This window comes from Oryctolagus cuniculus, chromosome 3 (assembly GCF_051225735.1).
Source record: "Oryctolagus cuniculus isolate XC-2025 breed Fujian yellow rabbit chromosome 3, ASM5122573v1, whole genome shotgun sequence".
NCBI classification, from domain to species: Eukaryota; Metazoa; Chordata; class Mammalia; order Lagomorpha; family Leporidae; genus Oryctolagus; species Oryctolagus cuniculus.
Window position 1 is genome coordinate 153117991 of NC_142869.1, and position 24981 is coordinate 153142971.

Genomic DNA, 24981 nt, shown 5'->3' on the forward strand with positions numbered 1-24981 from the left:
GGTGCTAACTGAACACTAGCCTTTTCCGTTATAATAATCACGTTATACACATATGTGGAGCAAACGTGGTGGCACAGTGAGCTACACTGCCACCTGCAACATTGGCATCCCGTGTCAGCGTGCTAGTTTGCGTCCTGGCTGCTCTGCTTCCAATCCAACTCCCAGCTAATGTGTCTTGGTAGACAGTGGGGGAATGGTCCAAGTACTTGGGCCCCTGCCACCCATGTGGGAGACCAAGATAAAGCTCTGGACTCCCAGCTTCAGCTTTGACCAACTCCAGCCATTGTGACCATTTGGGGAGTGGAGCAGCAGCTGGAAGATCTCTCCATCACTCATTCCAATCAATCAATCAATCAATCAATCAACCCACACTGTGCTTGACAGTATCAAAAGACATTTCTGTTTTTATCATCTCTGTCACTCTCAAGTTACATGTCCCTGAGGCCTTCGCTTGTTCCTCGTGTGGGAAGCGATCAGAAGGGTCAGAACCAGTAAACTCGACAGAGAGCAACATGGGTGTTAGAAATATGGCTTTGGATTTTTCTTTCTCTTGCTCCAGTGTTTCAAAAGTCATCTCAGCACCTCACAGTGGGAGTCCTACCTGCAGGGCTAGAGGAAGCAGGATGAAAACACGCAGACTAAAGAAGCCGCACCGTGAGCCAGCCACGGAGCAAACTGTCTTTGCACACCCTCTTGGGATGGAACAGCATTACCTGACAGAAGCGCCGTGACTTGCTCTGTCTTGTTCTTCCTCACGAAGTCCCACGGGGACGGGGCGAAGCTCCGACCTGCTGGCCACGGCATATTTCCTAGTTTGAAAAAATGAAACAAAATGTCAGTGGCAGCTCGAAAGAAATTTCTCTCTTAAGGGTACACATATATTCTCCTCTATAAGAGCCCCATGGAATCCATAGCTCAAATAGTCAAGGGCACACACAAGAACATCTAGAAGGTCACACAAGGGATTAACTCCTAAAAACAAAACAAAACAAAACCCTCTGTGGAAGGTCTTCACACTACTGAATTCCCCAAAGCAGTCCTTAGGAGGAATTTAAGGAGATATCCAGATGGCAAGGATATCAAGATAGCAAAAAAATAATACCAAATACTTCCGGGGTTGAGTTCTGAAGAGCAAAGACAATGGAACCTAAAGCTGCTTTCTGGCTCTTACAATGCCTGCTTTACAAAGCCCAAGCACTGCGGAAGAAACATCAGAACCTTTATGATCTGGTCTTTGCACCCCTTCCAGCACATTCTAGATCCCCGGGGTGGGGTGGGGGGTACTTTCAGGTGCTCAAAATAAGGCAAGCCCGCTCCCAGCCAGGTCCTCTGCCCTTCCTGCTCTGGCAGGAACCACTTCACAGATGTTTTCTCTCACCAGGCTTAGTAGTAAGTACTGTCACCTCACCCCTTCCACAGGGCAGGTTTTAACTATCTATGATCAGCATGAGCTTAAGATAAAGCATATCCCACCTACAGTCCTCTATCTGTTGGCCTGAAATTCTAATGTAGTTTGGGCTATGATCCAGCAAAATCACTTACACACTATGCACCAATAACAATGCTGCAATTACCCATCGTCAAGTGGCTACAGTCAGGCACTGGAACTAAGTCCTTTAACCACAAAAACTCAATGATTTTTAGACCTGAAGTGCCACTAGTGTTCTACACATCTGTGATAAGCACAAGCACTGGGCAGGGTCAAGCCTTAGCACCCACTACTCCTGCAGCTATGTTTATCTGGTGGAGGGGAACGTGCATGTGCCTTGGCCAACTTCTGGATTGGCTATAGCAAGGCTGCTGAGGTCCCATTGCCTTTAGATCCTTGTAGTGTGGCCCTCGTTTGCCAGACAGTGGCACAGTCACACTTTGAATAACACTCTGTCATGCGACCAGAATATGTTCCTGAGAATCATCTTCTACTTATTTTCTGAATGCAAATCAATGATCTAACATTTCTGTAATAATCTGAATGATCATGCTAAAGATTCATACAATCAAGTTTTCATGAATTTTTTTTTCTACAAACCAGTGGTAATAAACGTTTTCCAAGGGAAGTAGCACATATGAGCGAGGAGAATAAAACACTTCCTGATAGAAGATGATACATCCATGTGAATAGCAAAAGCACACCCTCCCCTCAGCCATGAGCCTTCCTTTTCAACATGCTGCTGTTGAAGTATACAAGCTTCCCACTGGACAGGCTGTGACTTGCATCCTGACTGCTTTGCTCATTAATTGTGTGACTGCAGCTAAGTCCTCTTTACCTACTTATCTGTATAATGAGGCTGTTGGAAGGACCATTTGTTTATAAAGCTCCCAGCACGGCCTTGCAAGGGAGTAGATTCCCCAGTTCTCCTGGTCCAAGAGCAAGGAAACTACCCAAGGATGAATAACACATATGGAGCACTTACCACGCTCACCAGAAAGCAAACCTTATATTTTTAAGTCCTTTGGAGTCTGCTTTATGGTGTCTATCAAGCAGAAATAACCAGTTAGTGCCTGACTCATCCCATATGGAGCTTTGAGCCTGTCTTCATTCAAGTGCTTCTTCCAAATCTAAAGTCCTTCAGGGCACTTATCCTGGAGGGAAGGTAGTAACCCACCACAGCACCCCTGGCAAGACCCAAGACAAATCCAAAGCCGAGTTCAGGGCTGTACATCAGTAAGCAGCTGCGTTGTGCTTAGTTTGTTGCATTTATTTAAAACACCAGGCATGATCACCGAGCCTCATCAAGGGCTCTCATGTTCCTAATGCTTGAGTATTACTTGAGGCATAAAAGCTGTTATATTATCAGGCAACATTACGTAATGGCTACATTGTGACTATTCAAATTTTTCAGTGCCAGCAGCTGCCACAAGGGAACTCTGAATGCTTCATCAATGAATGTCAGATTATGAAGCCCACACATGCAAATAAACCCAGAAATGCAATGTTCTCTTCACAGTGAGAGTGCTGGTACCTAGCGTGATGGATCGTACGCTGCTTGCGCTGAGGCCGATGCTAGAGTCGGTGGTGTTATTAAATGCCACGTCTTCCAGACTCCACCACCCATCAGAAGAGATTGCTTGAAAATGATTTGTCAGAGCTTGACTCACTGCTTTTGAAAAATCATCCCACGATGTCTGTTTGCGGATACTTAAAGTACATATTATGTTTTCGCATTCAAAATCATCGGAACCACAGTTGTCTGGTTGAATCTCACCTACGGAAATCCTTAAGGGTATTTTAAGAGCATCTGTTAGAAGAATAAAAGAATTACATGTTTAAAAGTAAATCCTGATAGAAAAAAATAACAAAATCAGTATCTTAACTAAGCAAAAAAACAAAAACAAAAAAGCAATATTAGTATACAAATTAGGCAGAAATGAACATCTGTAAAAAAGTCAAAGAAAAGTTATCATTTTTAAAGTAACATTGAGTGTTCTTATTCTAGAGTAAACTTTGTTCTCCCAATCTCTTCACATGTCTTTGGAAATATATTAGGTGAACTGTCACTTTTTCATTTCTTATTTTTTAAAGATTTATTTATATATTTTGAAAGAGTTACAGACAGAGGCGGGGAGACAGACAGAGGGAGATGGTCCATCAACTGGTTCAATCCCTAGATGGCTGTAATGATCAGTGCTGGGCCAGGCCAAAGCCAGTAGCTTCTTTCAGGTCTCCCACATGGACGACAGGGACCCAGGTACTTAGGCCACCTTGCACTGCTTTTCCCAGGCTCATTAGCTGGGAGCTGGATCAGAGGTGGAGTAGCTAGGACATGAACTGGTGCCCATGTGAGATGCCAGCATTGCAGGCAGCAGCTTTAACCACTATGGCACGATACCATCTCTGTGAGATGTGTTTTGTTACATGTATCTTTAGTCCTTTCTTTATCATTGACTCCCTTCAGCAAGATTATCTTAAAAAAATACCTGGAAGAATCTCACTTGACCTTGAATTCTTTGTATTCTTCTTATCTTCATAGACAATGCCATGAACAAGGAAGCTTAAAGGGGGAATAAGTCAGTATGCTTAGAATAAAGGCTTAGATTCATATAGAGCTTGGTTTGCACCTCAAGTTCAGCCTTCTACCAGCTATATGTACTTGATAAATTGCCTTGATCTCTCTATACTGAAATTTCTTCTTGTATAAAATGGAAGGAATATGCACGGAGTTGTTAGGAAGAGTAAAAGAACTTGCATTTGTGGTAGGTTTGACAAACTTTTTACATGGTAAACAGGAGCTATTATTTTCTTTTTAAAGACTGTATTTATTTATTTGAAAGGCAGAGTTACAGAGAGAGAGGGAAGGTAAAGAAAGAGAGAGAGAGAGATTTGCCATCTGCTGATTCACTCCCCAAATGGCCTCAACAGGCAAGGCTGGGCCAGGACGAAGCCAGGAACCTCATATGGGCCTTCTGTCAATGTGGTAGGAGCTCAAGGACTTGGGCCATCTTCCACTGGATGGAGCTGGATGGGAAGTGGAGCAGCTGTGACTTGAATCAGTGCCCATATGGGATGCTGGCATTTCAGGTCGCAGCTTTTACCCACTATGCCACAATGGCAGCCCCGTAGGAGCTTTATTAATGAGCTTTTCCATCTCTCTTTGACACCCACTGAAGGAGGCTCCACTGAGGCGGGTGGTACCACATCTACTTCTGCTCTTATGCACTGAGTGCCTACTAAGAGTCACTTGTGTTTGTTCCCAAGTCTTTTATGTCTGCTTAGCTCATTATTCTAATTAGTGCATTAAATATCCCACAAACTGATGAAATAGGAATTACTTTCCCTATGAAAGTTGAGTTGAATGCCAGCTAATGAAGTATGTGATAATTATAGGAAATATGAAAAAAGTACAATCATCTTTGGACAGATCCCACCTTTAGTCTATCACAAATGTGGTCAGGTACTCAAACACTAGAAATCATAGATGATGCATTATAGGTAGGCTTGTGCAAACAAGAATATGAGGGTACTTCCAAAGCTTCAGGAAGATGGAATTAAAAGATGAGTTTACATGTATTTTGGTGCATAAAAATTCTGAAGTTCATGTTGCTCCTTTGCCATTCCCTTTACTTTTTTAAAACTCCTTAATAATAGAGTATTCAGGGCAACTTTCTCCTATTTTTTCTATGTTTAGTCCCATAATAAGTGATCTCATCTAGTCCCATGATTTCAAACATCATTGATAGAGTGCTGACTCCCAGATTTATACATCCAGCTCACACTTGTCTCCAGAATTTCTGCTGACTTGACATCTCCACATGCACATCCTGACAGACATCTCAGATTCACACATTCAGAACAGAACTCCTGACCTTCAGTACCAAAACCTGCCTCACGCACAGCATCCTCTTGAAGATAACAGTGACTCCATCCTGCCAGTTGCTCAGACTGAACACCTGACTTATCCCGGAATCCTCCCTCTCATACACTGCCTCAGTCCGTGAGGATTTTCACCTCTATATTCAGCTGTATCCAGACCCAAGCACTTCATCTGCTACAGTCCTACATACAACCATCATTATTGTGTCTCACCTGCTTTCCCATAGTCTTGTCCTAACAGATGATTCTAATTTTACCCATGATTTAGTACAACCTGTTCTCCAAAAGCAGCCAGTGACACTGCTACAATGCACATCAGCTCTGTCCCTCTCATGGTAACCCTGAGTCTTTACAAGAGCCCACAGATGCCAATAGACCTCCACCCTATCCTGCAACTTCTCTGACCTACGTTCCTACCTATCTCCCCTCTCTTTTCCCAGTCACCTTGTTCTTCTTTCAGTTCCTCAGACACATCAGGTGCATCCTACCTCAGGGCTTCTATGTGCTTGATATGTTCCTCTTGGAAAAATTTACCTGAAATCTCTACATAGCTGCCCTTTACCTTTGCTTAAATGTCGTACCAGCGAGGCTACCTTCACCAACACTGTGAAAACTAAAACCCAGCCCGTCTCCTCATCCCCCTTGGTCATTTTCATAGCACATCGCACCATTTTACAATGCCATATAACAAATTATTTTTGAGTTTATTGTTCACTTGCTGTCTCTTAATGTTAGACTGTAGGTTCATGATGGCAATCTTCTTGAAAAATTCTCTGACATACCCACGTGGCTAGGACAGTGCTCGGCACATACAGGAGTTCAGTGGATGCTTGTTGAAGGAATAAATGAAAGGGTAGACTTTTGCAAGAGTTTCCCCAATTCCTTTCCATATTATGCATTTCTTAAAATAATCAGTTTCTGCCAACAAAACTGCTTGAAACTTGTCTCACTTTTAGTAACGACTTCCTATTTGCCAAATGCGATTAGCTCTCTTCTCAACCCACACTCTAGGGCGTTTGATGCTATTGAATTATTTCTTCCTCTCTGAAACAATCCTAACTTGAGCCTGATAAGACTATTGTTTTCTCACTCTCTTCCCTTCTAATATTTTTTGTAAGCAACTTTGTCCTCTATGCTGTCCTCGAAATCAGGATGCCTTTAGGCTTGGTCTCCGGGCCTCTTTTTCCTGATCCTACACTTCTCTCCCTGTTAGTGATGGGTCTGTGTCTTGGCAGCCATGGCACTCTTCTCTAGCCCAGCTGCCACTCAGCTATTTCAGACCCCCATTCCCTCCCCTACTTGGTACAGTCATCATTTCCCTTTAGGGCATCCTATACGGAGACAATATGTTCACATTACCAACCTCTCATGTCAATCATTCAACTATTTTTCAGTATCCACAGCATTGTGTCAAAACTTACTCATAGGATTGAACCACAGTGCATAATACATACCTTTCCATCCTCACCTGCCTCTTGTCCCCTGCACTGAAGATAGGGTTAACTGCCCATAGAGACTCTAAAGCACCGTGCACACCAATGCCTGCAGACATGCTGTTGGTTCACCTGGAATTCTCTACCTTCAGCTCTTTTTGAGCCCAGCCCTTCTGTTCTCACTTCAGTCCTCCATGGGGAAGCTCTTACCTCACATACACTGACACTTTGCCTCATTTAAAGTACTCATAACAAATATAGGCTTGGAGTTGTATTTTTAAAACTTTACACAGATGGTTTTATATTACATTTCCTTTCATAGCTGCCTTCTTAACATTTCTGAGTGTTGCTATGGTGATTTCTGTAGGTAAAACTTATTTTTATGTGCTGTTTGTAACTTTAGAACATGGATTTTCTACTATCCATTCTCCTAAAAGATTTCCATTTGGAATGCTTTCCAGGTTCTCCTAGGACCTACAATGTTGCAGTAAACATCTTCACTTGTCTTCTGGCACACAGGTTCCAGAAGCTTATGGACCGAAATAAAGAATAAAACAGGTTTGTTAAATAAAGATAAAGGGCCTCCTTTGTGTTGCTTTGACATCCTCTGTTCCTCTGTGCTTACCCTCTACACAGCATTTGCACTGACAGGTTCTATTGTCAGCTGTATGGAAGTCGTCTTCCAATCTAAATGCACATCCTTTTATTTCACTTCTCACACATCGTCAGAATCACAAACCTTACAGAGACTAAGAAATTATTCACTCTTTCATCCACCAACATATAAGCAATTATTATCCCCAATTAACAGATGAGCAAACTGAGGTCAGGGACTGTTTAGCATCTTGCCTGAGGTAACACAGACCTCAAAGAAGCCTGGGACTAAGTCCAGTTTTCCACAAGATGTGCACTTACAAGTCTTGCCGACATGTCTGAGACAGGAATTACACCTGGGTCCCTGGGCGAAATATTTTGTTAAAGGATTTACCAGTCCCCATGTTTAGGATTTTCCATCCCTCCCCTCACTGGATGTCATTTTCCTGTCTACCAACTTAATCTAACTCCTGATACACTTAATTTAAACTTCTTGGTGCTATACTTGTTCCCAGACTCTCTATAGATGGATTTGTCTCATATGGAACTACCTACTTGGTTTTCTAAAAAATATTTATTTATTTGAAAGGCAGAGTTACAGAGAGAGGCAGAGGCAGAGAGAGATCTTTCATCTGCTGGCTTATTTCCCATAAAGCCACAATGGCTGGAGCTGGGCCAGTCCAAAGCCAGGAGCCAGGAGCTTCTTCTAGGTCTCCCACATGGATGCTGGGGCACAAGGACTTGGGCCATCCTCCACTGCTTTCCCTGGTCCATTAGCAGGAATCTGGATCAGAAGTGGAGCAGCCGGGATTGGAACTGGTGCCCACACGGGATGCCAGTGCTGCAGGTGGTGGTTTAACTTGCTACATCAGTGCCAGCCCCTGCCTACTTGATTTTAAAACACCACTTGAATTATATGCACTCTTGAGAATCTCATTAGCTCTTTTTTTCTCGTCGTGTGAAATCAAAACTACTAATACTGCACTACACTGTCTCAAACATCCACTTCCCTGTACCAATTTTCCAGCTCTAATTCAGCCAAGCCAATGTTCTTCTCCTTCATGTCCCACATACTGTAACTATCAATGTGTATTTCTTTCATTTCTCCATGTTTAATTTCAAAAATGGAATTTAAATAAATGATAGCATTAGCATTTCAGAATAAATTTTCAGTCCAATAGAAAATTTTCCATTTCCCTGTCAGTTCACGTTCTGTTGATGTACCTAAAAAGCTGCAACGTTTTTACCAAAGAGTTCTTTTGGCTTGGACAAAGTCTATGAGGCACAGTTTCAGTCAACAGTGATTCAGAAGTTTAAGGTCCTGAAAGTGAGATTTTGATAAAGAATGTAGTCCTTGTGCGAACCAAAAATTTCTCATTTTCTTTTATCCCTTATTAAAATATCCTTATAGTTTACACATATTCTTCCCAACATTCTGAAGTTTCCTTTACCAGATAAGAGAATACACATCTATGTATTGGACTGAAGGTTAAAACTACTAACTTTTAAAATTCTGCTTTTCTTAAAGTTGAACTACTGACACGGTTGGTTGGATCAACAGATTGGGTTATAATCTTGACACAAGAGGTCATAATATTTTATATGATCTGGAACTTCATATTCACAAACACACGAATGAAGCTTTCATAAAATACGCTGAGGAATACATGCTCTCAGAGCTGGAAGCAATCCCAAAGATTATCAGTTATCTTCAGAGATGGGTGGGCAACCAGGCACTGGGAGACACACAGGCTGCCTGGTTCATGGAGGCAGCTGATGCAGAGTACACAGTGAGGATTCCTCATCCCTGTCAGTCTAATGTCTACAAAGATAATCTAAGTCATATGAAAATAGTGACAATTATTTAAATTGCTCTCCTAGGTCAATAAGATACAAGGGAGAGCTAGCATTATTTGAATAATGATTTAGTTGTGCAAAAAACCATTATGTGTGAAAAAGAAATAACAGCCACATTCATAATCAATAAGGTGCTTTTGCAGTAGCTGGGACACAGAAAACGTAAAGAGGATGAGGAAACTGTGGTTGCAGTAATATTTTTTTCATTATTCCAGAGGTACCAGCAGAGTACAGGAAAAACTAACAACAGGATTCAAACATCACTCACTCAGATTCTCCAGCAAGTGCTTGCAGTCATCAGTAGCAACATCATGCACAGTCCGATTGCACTTGTCTCTCTTTTCTGGCTCCAGCCCTCCGTGCCTACATAAGATTTCTAGGCAGTTCTGTAAAGACAAGAACTCCATTATCTCCGAATCCAAATGAATTAAATTGAATACAAAACCCAAGAGAAAAGCCAGCTGCCTGTAGCAAGCCAATCAAGAATTCACAGCAAGAAATCTTATTTCAATTCCAGCAATCCAAACATACAGATTAATCTCCGATTAATGTAAAGATTGTCTGGGAATGCAAATCAAAGAGTGCTTCATTTAAATGAGAACCACAGATAATAACGTAGCTCCAAATAAAGTCTTTTATGTGTCCAGGAAAAAAATGTAGCTTACTAATCAGTTTGCAGTGTAAAATTAAGAGTAAAATTGCCTTCAGCAGACAGTATCCTATTATGGTACTTTGGCAAAATAAAGCAAAAAGACTTTTGCTACAACTGGATGTCCCTTGCTGTCTTTGAGACTTCAAACTACTTCCCTGGAAATGTAAGTGCAGGGGTCCAAGTTTACCAATTCTGTATAGAATCTTCATAAGCACTTACATATTTGAGATCACATACTGACCTACTTTTTATTTAAATATGTGGACTCCGTGTTGATCATGCTTTTTAGAAAACAATTCTCAGTAGATATTGAAGTTACATTCCCTCTATGTCTCAGTTTTTTCTTTTTCTGTGTTGGTTACATAAATATCCATTCAAAATATATCAGTAACTATGAACTGAATAGTCTTTGTCACCAATAATTTTTCAAAGGTGAAGTAAAAACTATACACATTCACATATTCTAATAAAAAACTGCAGTGCAGGGTATTGCATGAAGAATTCTGCTACGTCAACTTTTACACTTCATGACTTCTCTACTGATTTTCCAGAATACACAGAAAAGTGAATAGATCCGAAATCATGAGAAGGAACCAACAACTCCAACAAGCAATGTCCCTCCCATTGATCCTCTATACACACTCACTCACTCACTCACCCTCTCATGCTAGTAAACAGGCAGCCAGAAAGCCTTCTCATCTTGCTGTAGAACTCCCTTCTTCTGTTTTGCCAAGTACACTTTTCCTTTTCTAATGTGAAGCATAGCATCCACACAGAGAGGTAACACAAAGAATCGGACGGCTTGAAGCATCAGCCCAGGGAAGATCCTCACAGGAGCACTGCAGAAGCCTATGTTTCACCTGAGTCACCCCCAATTCCCTCGCCTCCAAGGTCAATACTCTCCTGAGTTTCAGGATCAGAGATTTGTTTAGCCTATTTCTTAACTATACAAATGGAATCATACTGTAGTTATACTCTTATATTTGGCTTCCTTAATTCAACATTGTCTTCAGACTCATTCATGTGCTGGGAATAGTCATAATTCACATTCTTATTTAAAAAAATAAGACTCCTATGTGGTATTTTTTTTTTATGACAGGCAGAGGGACAGTGAGAGAGAGAGACAGAGAGAAAGGTCTTCCTTTGCCGTTGGTTCACCCCACAATGGCCGCCTCGGCCTGCGCGCTGTGGCCGGCGCACCGCGCTGATCCGATGGCAGGAGCCAGGTGCTTCTCCTGGTCTCCCATGGGGTGCAGGGCCCAAGGACTTGGGCCATCCTCCACTGCACTCCCTGGCCACAGCAGAGAGCTGGCCTGGAAGAGGGGCAACCAGGACAGAATCCGGCGCCCCAACCAGGACTAGAACCCGGTGTGCCGGCGCCGCAAGGCGTTGGATTAGCCTAGTGAGCCACGGCGCCGGCTCTATGTGGTATTCTTATATCAGGGGTGGGGAACCTTTTTTTCTGCCAAGGGTCATTTGGATATTGATAACATAATTCATGGGCCACCCAAAATTATCAACTTAAAAATCAGCCTGCTATAGCATTAGAGAATTTCAAATCCCACCTGAAGTTACCTTGGCAGAGCCAGACAAAATGATTTCACAGGACTTACACATGGGCCAGATGTTCCCCAATGCTGCTCTATGAATATACCACAGTTTACCAATCCATTTACTTGCAGGTGGACATTTGTGTTCTACTAATACCATCCTAGTGCACATTTTCTGGAGGTCACGTGCTGGGCATATATACCAGTACTGGGCTGCAGGCATCTCTCCTATGTTAGTATATACTGCAAAGAGCTTCTCAACACGGCTATATCACTTCCCACTCCCACAAGGAAGATGTGTGACTTCCAGTTGCTTCATATTGCTTCCCAACATCCTTTTAATGCAATTAGGAGTTCAGAACAAAGGATAGGAGCTCTCTAAGGGGCAGAAAGAATAAAACAAAGTATGATAAAACCACCTAAAAGTGAAATTTGAGCAGAAGGCTTATGCTGGTTGGACAGAAAAGCTGTTACAGAGAACATTTTTGGAGTTAGGGAAATGAAAGTCCTGCAAACCACAAGAGTGGGACCAGAGGACTCCTCAGGAAAGCAAACTCATCTGCTTGCAAAGGGAGACACCATTTCTCATCCCGGAGCTGCTCCGATCATGGGGCTCCAAGTCTGGCTTTCATGGCTCTGTGGTTCACACTCAAGAAATCACTAAGCTAAGGAACTGACAACAAAGTCAAACATACAAAGAATACTTCTCATCAAACTGTTATTCCTCATTTGTTAGAAATCAGTAAATCAATATATTTAATGAGAAACTCAGATAATACTGACAAATTAACTCTAAGAAGCTTAAATAGCACGAAATCTGAAAACTAAACTTTGTAAATTCCCAATATGGGAAAAGAGAAAAAACACATTTGTTATATAAGTTAATAATTGTAGCAAAATTGTATAAGCACCAAAGACAACTTGATTATAATCCTGCCAATACACATGATTATATCTAGCTATCGAAAATTTATCTGAAGTTTCTTTGGTTGTTATTTCAGATTCCTTATCTGGGTTTCAATTATCTGTATCTCATATGGTTGTTATATGAAAAGTATATATAAAGCACTTTTATTCTTGATGTGCACTATACTCTAATATATATTAGCAGCTGGTACTATTCTAATAGACACCATCACCACCAATTAGAAAACAAACCAAGTATTCAGTTCACTGGTGAGATATTATAGCACATCCCAAATACCACCAATCCCAGGCTACTTCTAGGAGGTATTTCTTCAAGTTACAAACAAGAATGACAAAAGATGCAAGACACATATTTACAGCTCTGCTAAGATTCTTTCATTTCTTACCTCCAAAGCGAATTACTTCTAATGTCTATTGTGCTCAGGTAGGTGAGTGGGCAACATTAAAAGTAGTGACTTTCTCTTTAAGGAAGTATGAAATGTCAGTGTCCTTGTGGGTAGGGTCATCCAAACACTGCTACAAGTGCAGATTCTACCGCTGCTCTGGCTCCACGGGGAACGTAAGGAAGATGAAACCTGTGATCCAATGGACACTGAACAGCTACAATAAGCATTTAAGTACACGGTAAGTTCCAGTCACAGTTCCAACACTTTGCAAGTATGTAACGTTCATTTAACTCCTAGATGACTTTTTCAACATGGTACTAAACACTTGTGCCAGCTGATGAGTTAGGCCTGAGGGTCCTGAAGATGAAGAAGGTGGCAGTTGCAGGTTGTAGGCAGAAATGCAAAGTATTGCAGAGAGTTAGGCTTGGGTGGAATGGGCACTGGGAAGGGGGCTGTGGAAGGGATGAGAGAAAAGGATTACTTATGGAGGGACAGGAAGTGAGAAAGACTGAGGGAAGCTATGGAGGCTCTCTCCATGCTGGGGTTGTAGGAGGAGGAAAAGTGCTATGACACCAGTCACTGATTCTTGAAATGCATCCCCAGGAGGCTGAAATTGGGCAAGGTGTCCTATCCAAGTGATATGGAGCAAAGAGTCGTGATGAATCAGATTAAGCAGAAATCCTGTTAATTAGGATACACATTCATTTGCTGTAAGAGAGACTAAAAAGGTACTTCAACTTTCACTTGTACTCACACCTCAGTTACCAAAATGTAGGGATGTAGTTTTAGTTACTTGCAATAGGAGGCTGGAGATTGTTAGGTGACCATGGGCCCTGCAAAAACAGGGGGATCCATCATTACAGAGGAAGGGTAGAAGAGATGGTGAGGAATGACAGGCAGTCTCTACCATGTTCATTTAAGGAGAGCTGAGAAGCAAAGTCCCAGTGCCTGGGAGACTAAGTAGAAACCCCAAGCCAAAGTATTAGAGACAAAATCAAAGTCACTATCAGCAGTCAGTACTTTGAGAATAGGCAGAAGGAGAGAAAACGAAAACAATTTGCAAGTGCACAAGTGAGGCCCAACTCAAGTGCTGGGGTGTGGGTGTACCTATTTTGCAGGGCCAGGGAGAAGAAGCCATTCAAATGGGAAATGCTGCAAAAAGCAAAAAGGTTGCCCTAGGTGTGAGTGCTCATAGATGAAGTCAGCTGGGATCAGCTGTGAAGGGCTGAGTGCTAGGCAGTTTGGTTGCTTCTCTGTAGGCAGGGGATGTGTTTGGGTATCAGTGCACTGGAAGATGTACTGGAAAGAGACCAATTAAGGAAGAACTGCAATAGTCTACACACGCATTGATTCAACAAACATCTGGGCCAGAAACTGTCTTGGGCGCAGTATATCCAAAGACAAGAAGGGATTTTTCTGGAGGAGGTGGAGCAGGAGAGAGGCCTGACAACAATTACAATAACACACAAGTTCTGTAAGTGAAGTGTGGAGATTTGCCCTGGGAACATCTAGCTCCTGGGAGCCAAGACTGAACCTGAGATGTTTTCCAGGCAGAGAAGGCTCAGGCAGGAAAAGAGGCCACGTGAGGTAACAGAACAGCAGATACAAAGACAAGGAGAAGAGAGCAAGCACCGGATACTTGCACAGCAGCTGCTCATGCACCATCAGCACAGAATGCATTGGAAAAGGACACAGAACGTGCTGAGGACGACGACTCAGGTGAGCTCCCTGTTAGAGGAGCCCTCACATGCAGTGTGAAGAGGGTGGAGAGACTGGACACGAGGAGCATGAATGCATGTGGGCCACAGGTGATGAGGGCTCCCCAAGGGCAGTGTCCCTGAGACCAGGGAGGAGGTGACACATTCCAAGTTCACTTGAAAAGGGATAAAATCCAGAGCTGTCTCGATCATTTAAGTTCATTAAGTTAGGAAGATGGAGCAAGTCAACACAGATGCCAGGTGATGTGACAAGATGAAGAGAGGACAAGTAAGAGAGGTGGCAGAGTGGTTAAGGGGTCCAACTGGAGCTGTCTGGTAAAAGCAAAAAGGCTACTGACCAATTAGGTGGCCATCAGTAGGATTATTACATAATGGCCTAAACTAGAACACTCTTAAAAGTAAAAGGTGACACTTAAAATAATCACAGTTCAGCAAGTGGCATGAAAAGGCTGTATTGGGAAGCTGGAAAGTTATCAAGGAGGGGCTGGCATTGTAGCAGAGCAGGTAAAGCCACTGCCCTCATTGCCAGCATGCTTTATGGGTGCCAGCTCCCTGCTAATGCATCTGGGAAAGCAAAGGAAATGGCCCAAGTGCTGAAGCCCCTGCCACCTATGTGGAAGACCCAGAAGAGGTTCCTAGCTTTGGGTTTTAGTCTGGCCTCCACCTTGCCATTGTGGCCATTTGGGGAATGGACCAGCAGATAGAAGGCCTCTGCCTCTCCGTCTTGCTCTCTGAAATTCTGCCTTGCAAATAAATGAAATAATTCTTTAAAAGAACAAAGTTATCAATGAGATGCTTTGTAAACTATAATCTTCCTGGAAAGAACCTTCCTGGATAGACTCAGAAAATGCTCAAACAGTGCTTAGAGATGAGATTGGAATCCCATGGATTATATTGTGGGAACCAACAAGATAGCTCAAGGGAAAAAGTACACAGTGAGTGGTGGAAAGGGCTCAAAACCAACATCCAAAACAGAGGTGCTGGTGGAAAACACTGGAAAATACATGGTGTTGGTTGGTGATATTTAAATTATCTTTAGGGTTCTGTCATTCAATTGCTGCTGTTCAAAATAAGCGAGCAGTCAATATTGTTCATTAAACATTCTAGAATGATTAATAAAAATTATCCTCCCCTATGTTCATATATATTCTAGCATTTTTTTTGACAGGCAGAATTAGAGAGAGACAGAGAGAAAGGTCTTCCTTCCGTTGGTTCACCCCCCAAATGGCCACTATGGCTGGTGCACTGCACTGATCCGAAGCCAGGAGCCAGGTGCTTCCTCCTGGTTTCCCATGTGGGTGCAGGGCCCAAGGACTTGGGCCATCCTTCGCTGCCTTCCTGGGCCACAGCAGAGAGCTGGACTGCAAGAGGAGCAACCGGGACAGAATCCAGCACCCCAACTGGGACTAGAAGTCAGGGTGCCAGTGCTGCAGGCGGAGGAATAGCTTAGTGAGCTGTGGCGCTGGCTATCCTGGCATTTTCAAAAATAATTTAACCTAAAATCTGGAGACTCTTTCAGTGTGTCTGTCTCTCTCACAAACTATGGATTAAGCCACCGCCTGCAGTGTCAGCATTCTATATTGGCACCAGTAGGAGTCCAGGCTGCTCTGCTTCTAATCCAGCTCCCTGCTAATGTGCCTGGGAAAGGACTGGAAGATGGCCCCAGTGCTTGGGTCCCTACACCCATGTGGGAGATCCAGATGAAGCTCCTGGCTTTGGCCTGGTCCAGCCTGGCTGTTGGGGCAATTTGGGGCGTAAATAAGCAGAAAGAAGATTGATCCTTTCTCCTTCTCTGTAACTCAGATTTTTCTCTCTTTCTGTAACTCTGACTGAAATTTTTTTTTCTAAATAAGGGAAAAAGAAAATAATCAGAGAACCAAAAGTACCAAATCAGAATCTAGAGGACAGACTTCTATTCATCATGAGAAACATCTAGTTCTGATTACTTGGTATCTGGCTGGTACCTTCTGTAACTTTCTTCTCTCTAAACCAATTACCCAACTTTAGTGACTCCTTTTACTTGGTTGCCATGACAGCCAAAACCTAGGAAGGAAGAATCCAAATCTTGGGGCCTCATATGAACCTTTGTACTGACTTCACCAAGGCTGCCTGGAAGACCAGGTGATTCAGTAGCTCACACTAAAAATGGGGCAGACAGACCACAGTCCTAATGGATAGCAGTGGTGACCTAAAGAGGGCAATGAGAGGGCTACTGGCTGGCCAGCGGACAGCAGGTCTGCTTGGAGAGGACCTCCAGGATGCTGGAAGTAAAAATCAGAAAGGCAAGTAAAAGACCAGGTGTGGAGATATGCGCCTGGGACCAGTGACTGCGGTAGAAACCTTGGTTAAAACTGACAGACTAGACATGCTCTGAAAACAGGAGCAGGCAGCTGAGAAGAGAGCTTGGTCCTTGCTTAGAGTCAAAAAACACAAGAGGAAAACCAAAATAATGAGAAAAATTAAACATAATTGAAAAAAGTAGTTAGAAGGGGAATGGGGGAAGCTTCGTGATATTGAAAACCCAAGGAGGGAAGAGTTTGTATCCAATACTCAACATGTAAACAACACAGAGATGGAGCAAGTCTGTACATGACTGGAAACTACAGGCTGTGGCAATTCAGAAGTGCCAGTACAACCTCCTGTCATCAAAAACTCATGCAATCCCCCAAACAAAAAGCCTCTGGGTAAAGAGCTTTAACAACAGAGATATTCAAATCTGAACACTTTCCTTACTTTTCTTAACGTTCCGTTCCCAGAACTTGATGTGTTGAAGGTACCAGGACAGAACAGAGTTTAATTCAAATATTTTTCCATCTCTTCACACAGAAGCTTATCCCTTAGTTAGTCTCTCTGGAACAGTCACAGGAGAGCTTTAGGAGATGGTGATTCGCATAAATTTCTTAACCATTGGGAAAAAGATCAAGAACTAAAATGGAAAAATTATTGATTTTAGAATCGGATCTTCTATGAATCAGCCTTGAAAAATCAGTTACACGTTTTCTCAACTTGCTTTCCTTATCTGTAACATGCGGGTGTTGGACTAATAGGTTCCACTGAGCTCTGAAATGTAGTTCTGCATCGAAATTCATGTGGAAATTGAAGCCTTCTAAAATAACCATGACATGGCCCCTTATGTGGACTGGACACATTTATGTTATGAGAGAAAAAACTCATTTTTAAGGTACACTTGTGATGAGTACAGAATCTTGACTAACACATTATTTCATAGTTGTAACTGATTTGCCCAGAAAACTGGTCTTAAACATGTTGGTTGTGAATAGATTGCCTTTCAGGAGAACCACCTTAGCCTGAGTATAAACATTTTGTAGGTAAATGTTGCAAATATATTTTCCGATATTTTTGACTAGGAAAGAAAGATGCATGATATAGTGCCAAGTATTAGGATTCCCTCCCAGCTTCTATCTAGTAAACCTTCTGGGGATTAAATATCTTATTCATGCCATCAGGCAAATGCAAGTAAAAACCACAATGAGGTTTCACCTCTCCCCAGATAGAATGGCTATCATCCAAAAATCAAAAACCACCTAAGAATAATTGTGTGTTAAAGAGTTCAACCAACGGTATTAAGTAGAACAAAAAAATACTAAAAGAAACCCCTGTTAGATATAAGAGTGAGAATAAGAGAGGGAGGAGATGTACAGTTCGGCACATGCTCAATGGGATTTACCCCTAATGGTAGAGCTAGAAGTGTGCCAAGGGATTCCAAATCAATCCCATCAACGTGGCATGTACCAATGCCATCTCACTAGTCAAAGTGATCAGTTTAAGTTCACAATAGATCATACTGATAGGTTTAAGAGTCAAAGGGATCACACAAACAAGACTAGTGTCTGCTAATACTAACTGATAGAGAATGATCCAAAATGGGAAGCAGGATACACAGCAGACTCATAGAATGGCAAATGCCCTAAACAGCACTCTGGCCTCAGAATCAGCCCTTTAGGCATTCAGATCTGGCTAAAAAGCCCATGAGAATATCTCAGACACGGAAAGCCAAGACACTATGGCAAAAAAATGACCTAAATGAAAGATCTCTGTGAGTGAGATCCCAGTGGAAAGGATGGGCCATCAAAGGAGGAGGTACCTTTCTCTGAAGGGAGGAGAGAACTTCCACTTTGATTATGGCCTTGTCTAAATAAGTTCGGAGTTGGTGAATTCAAGAGGCTTCCATAGCCTTGGCAGTTCATGATAAGAGCCTCGGGTGATTACTGATGTCACAAATAAGAGTGTCAATTGTTAAAACAACAACAGGAGTCACTGTGCACTTACTCCTCATGTAGGACCTCTGACCTTAATGTGTTGTGCTATGAGAATTAGTGGTAAAACTAGTACTCAAATAGTACTTAATAGTTTGTGTCTCTGTGTGGGTGCAAGCTGTTGAAATCTTTACTTAATATATACTAAGTTGATCTTTTATATATAAAGATAATTAAAAATGAATCTTGATGAAGAATGGGATGGGAGAGGGAGTGGGAGATGGGAGGGTTTCAGGTAGGAGGGAGGTTATGGGAGGGAAAGCTGCTATAATCCAAAGGTTATATTTTTGAAATTTATGTTTATTAAATAAAAGTTTTTTAAAAAGCTAAAAAAAAAACCCAAAAATCAAAAAACAATAAAAACTGGTGAGGATATGGGGGGAAAGGTACCCTTTACACTGTTGGTGGGAATGTAAATTACAAACATGGAAGACAGTATGGCGATTCCTCAGAAGGCTAAAAAAGGATCTACAGTATAACCCAGCCACCCCACTCCTGGGAATTTACCCAGAGGAAAGCAAATCAATGTATGAAATTGTTGTCTGAACCCCCACATTTATTGCAGCTCAATTCACAATTTCCATCAACTGATGACTGGATAAAGAAAATGTGATACTGATACACACACACACACACACACACACACACACACAATGGAATACTACTGGGCCTTAAAAAAGCATGAAATCCTATCTTTTGCAACAAAATGGATGCAACTGGAGACCATTATGCTTATGAAATAAGCCAGTCCCCAAATGACAATTATGTTTTCTTTGTGGTAGTTGATAAAGATTATTTTAAAAATATAGGAATGAAATTGACATCTTATGTTGATTATTGTTTATAGCCCTTGTCTATATTACTTTGGAACAGTGGTTTTTCTACTTTCTCTTGGTGAACACTATGGTCAGTGGTGCATTAAGCCTGTAATTATAAAGTAAATTGAAAGTGTGATATTGTAAAAAAGAAAAAAAAGGAAGGCAAGAGTGGGGATTGAGAGAGTAGGATGGAGGGGAGTATGGTTATCTTCTTAGAATTTTATCTATGATGTACATGAAATATGTTCTCTTTATATAAATAAAAATTTAAAAATCCTAATCATAAAATGAAGAATTTAGATTGGAAGATTAAATATCTACTCCAGGGTTAGAGGAATCAATTTTTTTTAAATTTATTTACTTGAAAGGCAGAGAGACAGAGAGAGATGTTCCATCTGCTGGTTCACTCCCCAAATGTCTGCTGGCTTAGGCCACACTGAAGCCAGGTGCTCAGAACTCCATGCAGATATCTCACCATGAATGGCAAGGAACCAAATACTTCAGCCATCATCTGCTGCCTCCCAGGGTGCACACTAACAGGAATCTGGATCAGAAGTGGAAGAGCCAAGACTCAAACCAGGCACTCTGATATGAGATGCAGTCATTCATGCTAAGAGGTGACATAGGTACTGGGCTATAGCCTAGCAGCAGTGTGTGAATTTTGTCAATCATGCTCACTTTTTAAAACCCACTTCTTGTCTAAAATTCATCTTACACTTCTTAAAGTATGAGAATGGAGAAGAGTCTTAATCTATGAGACAAAAAAATGATATTTCCCTTTATTGAACAGTGACAGAGCATTCACTGCTTGCTGGGGTCATAGAAGTTGATGTAGATACATCCTTTATCATAAAAACTCCAGACCAGATCAGGAATTCATAATTAAAGAGCTGAGCAGCAACACAATCACCCTACAGAGGAGGGTAGCTCATCTTGGGGAGAGACACAGCAGACAAACTTCCTGGATTAGGTGTGTTCCGATTTGGTTTTGTTTCTTTGCTTCTGACTGATTTGCTTCTGTACATCTCTCTTCTGTCATTAAATCTCACATTATAGAGGTTATTTTTAGGGGTGGGAGTTTTCAAATTAACCCTTCCATGCACCTCCCCATCATCAATTGAGATTCACAGTCCTATATTAACCACACATTTTCAAATAGAAACTTCATATTTTCCATTTTTGTCTCCAAAGCACTTTTATGTCAAACACTATTACATTCCATTTATATCAACACATACATAACAAGTTTTCAGAATTTTTGTGTCTCTTGTTCAAGAGTCAGCGGGGGAAAAAAGTCTGCTAACAAATAATATCTCCACATTGAATTAAATTCTTTTTGTCATGTCTTTAAACAAAAGTCTAAAATGAACAGCTTCTGCTACAGGAGCACAAAAGTAGGAAGTCACTCAGTTCATACACATCTCTCAGTATGTGCATGTGGACAAACAGATCACAGCACTTAAATCCAGTGTATCTAAAACCACCTTCCATCTTCTTCTTCACAACAGTGGCCTTGCTTTGCTGTCTGGGACAGTCACCATTACGTCTCTATTCAACTTCGCATTTCTCATACCAACTCAGTCCTTGGACATTTTCAGTTTGTAATATCTCACATTATGTCTGCTCCTTCTGTCACCTTTCACTTAGCATCTCCCCCTGCCATCAGTTTTCATCATCCAAAATATTTTACATCCTATTTCTAGATTAATCAATTTAAACTGCAAAGCCAATTAGTTTGTTCCTACTGTTTCCTCCATCTGACCTACTCTCCTCTCCCATTGGTGAGTGGTAAGTTTAGCCTACCCCATAAATTCCAAAATAGTTCCCATCTCCTCCAGAAGAAGCCATTCCTGAACCTAACATTCCTGAAACTCTACCTTTAGAAATATGTATGTGGTCTTTGTTTCGTGCAATCATTGACTTTTTATTCTGTTCCAACTGTATGTTTATTACCCTTGTGTTTGTTGTGCTTCTCTTATCCTACATTGTCTAGTGCCCTGCACACTTGCCACTGGAGTAGCAGTCACCTGAAGGCAGAAATCATTTCTGCAAATGCCAGCATACACAGTGCCTTGCCCTCAGGAGCTTCCTAACAGCTTGTTGTTGCTAAGGTGATTTAAATAGAAAAAAGTAGGAGTGACCGACTATTTAATAATCAGAATCTTTGCAGTCTCTCTGAGACAGTACAAAATCTAGCACTCCCTCTTAGCTCTCAGTAAGACAGTGCTGGCAAGGAGTTAGCCTGGCAGTTGAGGGCGCTGAACAAGAATGTGAACTCTGCAACAGGGTCTGACTCCTGGCCCTGCCTCACACCACCCGCACGATGTTGGCAGTGAACCGAACGACCCAATGAACTAGATCGATTCCACTCTTTTTCTGCTGTAGATAAAATGCTTGAAATTACTTTCATGTTTCTTATTAACAAATTCTAACTACAATAATTTCTATGAAAAGTCTCTTATAACCTTGACCATAAAAATCTGCTAGACTGGACCCAGGGCAATCTGTATTGGCAGCTGATCATCTCCTGCAATAGCGTCAGTCTCCAATCACTGCTCAAATACACTCAATCGATAGCACAATTGTGTCCTTCACCAAATTACAATTGCACAGTGAGACCAGCTGGTACCAGACACACCTTAAAGCCTTTCGAAGCAGCGATGTGGGCAGCAGTCCAGCCCTCTCTGTCGGCGTGGTTAATGAGATCTGCAGAAACAACGGGTTCGGATGTGCCTTCAGAACTCTCTTCCCCACCATCCCGGGCAAAGGCGCCCGATTCAGGCTCCTCTTCATTGGAAGAGTTCCCCCGAGCTGGTGCTTGATAGTACATGAGGAGCTTCAGGCTGTCCACATTACCAGTGTCCACAGCTGCATGCACTGGTGTCCAGCCATCCTGAAAACAAAATGACAGAAGGGAAACAGTTGATAATGGTATGAATGTTGAGAAGTCTTATGTTAAGTTCTCCTCTAAAAGTTCTTACCCTCACCCCAGGAATCAGGAACTGAATCAGGAACTCTGAGGAGTAGGGTTGGGGCAGGGGAAGACATCCACAATCAGTTTTAAAAAAGCCCTCCCCTAAAAGGCACCAAAGTTTGACAAGCACTATGCTATGATTCTACGGAAAATCTTTCCATTTAGAGTCTCTCATTTTGATATACTCATACATAAAGCTTGTCTTTCTTTTTAACATTTATTTATTTGTTTGAAAGGCCAAGTTACAGAAATAGAGGGAGAGACAGAAAAACAAAGAGATCTTCCATATCCAAAGGGCTTCAGTGGCTGACCTGGGCTAGGCTGAAGTCAGGAGACAGGTACTCCTTCTGGGTCTCCGACGGGGTCACAGGGGCCCGCGCCCTTTGGGCTGTCTTTGGCTGCTTTCGAATCTGAATCGTAAGCAGATCGACTGGGACTTGAACCGGTTGGTGCTCATATGGGAGGCTGGTGATGCAGGTGGGGTGCCTAACCTGCTGCACCACAATGCCAGTCTCTCGGTCTACCTTCGATTCAGGCACTCATCTTTATTAGTTTTTTAAATTTTTTCATAAAAGAACAGAGCTTTGTTTTGGTGACTTGAATTTTGGCTTTATTTTTTAACCTTTGTTTCTCCTTTGACCTAATTGTTTAGTGTGGTATGTCATATAACTATACTAAATATACTTTGGTGAGGTTCATCACACTTTAAAAACTAATGGATAAGAAGGCAAAAAAAAAAAAAAGATGCTAAATAGCAGCCATCTTTAGACTGAGCCATTGAATCATTTGCTAATGTTTTCCTTGTTGGTTCTGTACCTACACCAATGAAGACTCCCTGCCTAAACAAGTGCATGGCTGAGCACTGACTAGCAAATGGAGTCGAGTCCTTGGCCTCCTATCACGTAAAGCAGCGTCACAGCTTGTTTTCCATTGGTTGCAGAGAACTTTACTCAGAGTATCAGTCTTTTATTTATTTGCTTTTGGGGAATTTTTTTAAACAAAAAATTTTTAATTGTAAGATTTAATAATTTTTAACATTTTGAACATTGGCTTCATATGTGGAAATTATATACATACACATATATACTATTTTTCTCATAAACAGGGATTTTATGTCATAAAATGTGGGAGTATCACTCATATAGGCACCAAGTCATAAGAATTTTTTCAGGCCTCTCTCCCTTACATTAAAAAGCCATATAGCTCATCTTGAAAGATTTGAGTTTCCCATTCTCTTTTTTTTTTTTTTTTTATTAAAAGGCACAAGAACCCATAGGGTTCCTTACCTGGCAATTCTAAAAACTGTGAATCAAAATGCTTAAATAATACTAACAACTCCATCTGCTCTGAAATTGTCATTATTGCCTAAATAGGACAATATAACAACTATTTACATAGCATATTCTATTAGGTAAAATAAGTAATCTAGAGATACTTATACTATATTGGGTAGTGTGCAAAGCTTATATTCACACACCATTCACACACGCCATTTTATATATGGGACTTGAACAACCATGGATTTTGTTATCCACAGGGGTGCTGGGACCAATTCCCCATGAATACTTAAGGGCAGCTGTACCCAGCTTATTATATCCCTGCTTATATCATTAACCGTTGGTTCCCTTAGGCAAAATCACTTACAAAAACCCCAAAAATAATCTAGGATTATTATTTGTTGAATGAATAAAAATGTATACTTCATTATCTCCTCGAATTCTCAAAGTTGTCAGGACATGGTATTTGTTTTAATGTTTTACAGGCGAATGATCTGGATAGGCTAACAAACAGGGCTGTTAACTAGTCAGGAAGGGACTCAGAGGTTGGATACTTTCCAAATCCAACCTCCTAAAAGCAAAGTAAAACAAAACAGCAACCTCTGTTTGAACGTGCAGTTGCCTTTCAGTACCATTGGGAATTCCAGGACCCCATCCCAGGATATAAAAATGCAAACGATTTGTACATAACCAATGTATGTCCTTTCCCACCCTTTATCTCTAGATTATTTATAATTCTGAATACAATGGAAATGTTATGCAAATACTTACAATGTACTTTTCAGGGAATAATGACAAGAAAAAAAGTCTATACCTGTTCATTACCGGTGCAATTTTCCAATCCGTGGTTGGTTGAACTGCAGATGCAGAGGTGTGGATATGGAACTCATGGATGCAGAGGACCAACTGCGTTTTGGTTTTCTAGCTATAGAGTTCACAGAGATCTTGCAAATTACATATGTGGAGAGAGAGAGAAAAAAAAAGCAGCTCTGGTACTCACTCTGGTTTTTATACTTCGGTCAGTTCCAGCTTCCAACAAGAGTTTAATACAGTCTGTATTTCCATTTTTACAGGCCAGGTATAGAGGTGTCTGTCCTCCATCAGCAGCATGATTGACGTCAGCATCAGATGCAAGTAGTAATTCTAAACACCTAGACACAAGATTGTGGTTAGTTCTGTAAAATCTGGTTTGACCTCTGAACCACCA

The 24981-nt window shown here is 41.6% G+C and overlaps 1 protein-coding gene across 11 annotated transcripts in view; it reads right to left on the bottom strand.

Annotated features, from left to right (window-relative positions):
* CTTNBP2 (cortactin binding protein 2) overlaps positions 1 to 24981 on the bottom strand; it is a 219481-nt gene that overhangs the window by 46848 nt on the left and 147652 nt on the right. For 10 of the 11 annotated variants that reach the window (XR_016230706.1, XR_016230707.1, XR_011387007.2 and 7 more), the window contains 5 exon segments: positions 24775 to 24925; positions 22162 to 22416; positions 9464 to 9581; positions 2964 to 3239; positions 714 to 809 (listed from right to left, as the gene is read on the bottom strand). Coding sequence is in view for 8 of the 11 variants with exons in the window: in XM_089327939.1 (XP_089184065.1) it covers positions 714 to 809; positions 2964 to 3239; positions 9464 to 9581; positions 22162 to 22416; positions 24775 to 24925 (896 nt within the window). In the remaining 3 variants the exon portion in view is untranslated. 11 annotated transcript variants of the gene reach the window in all.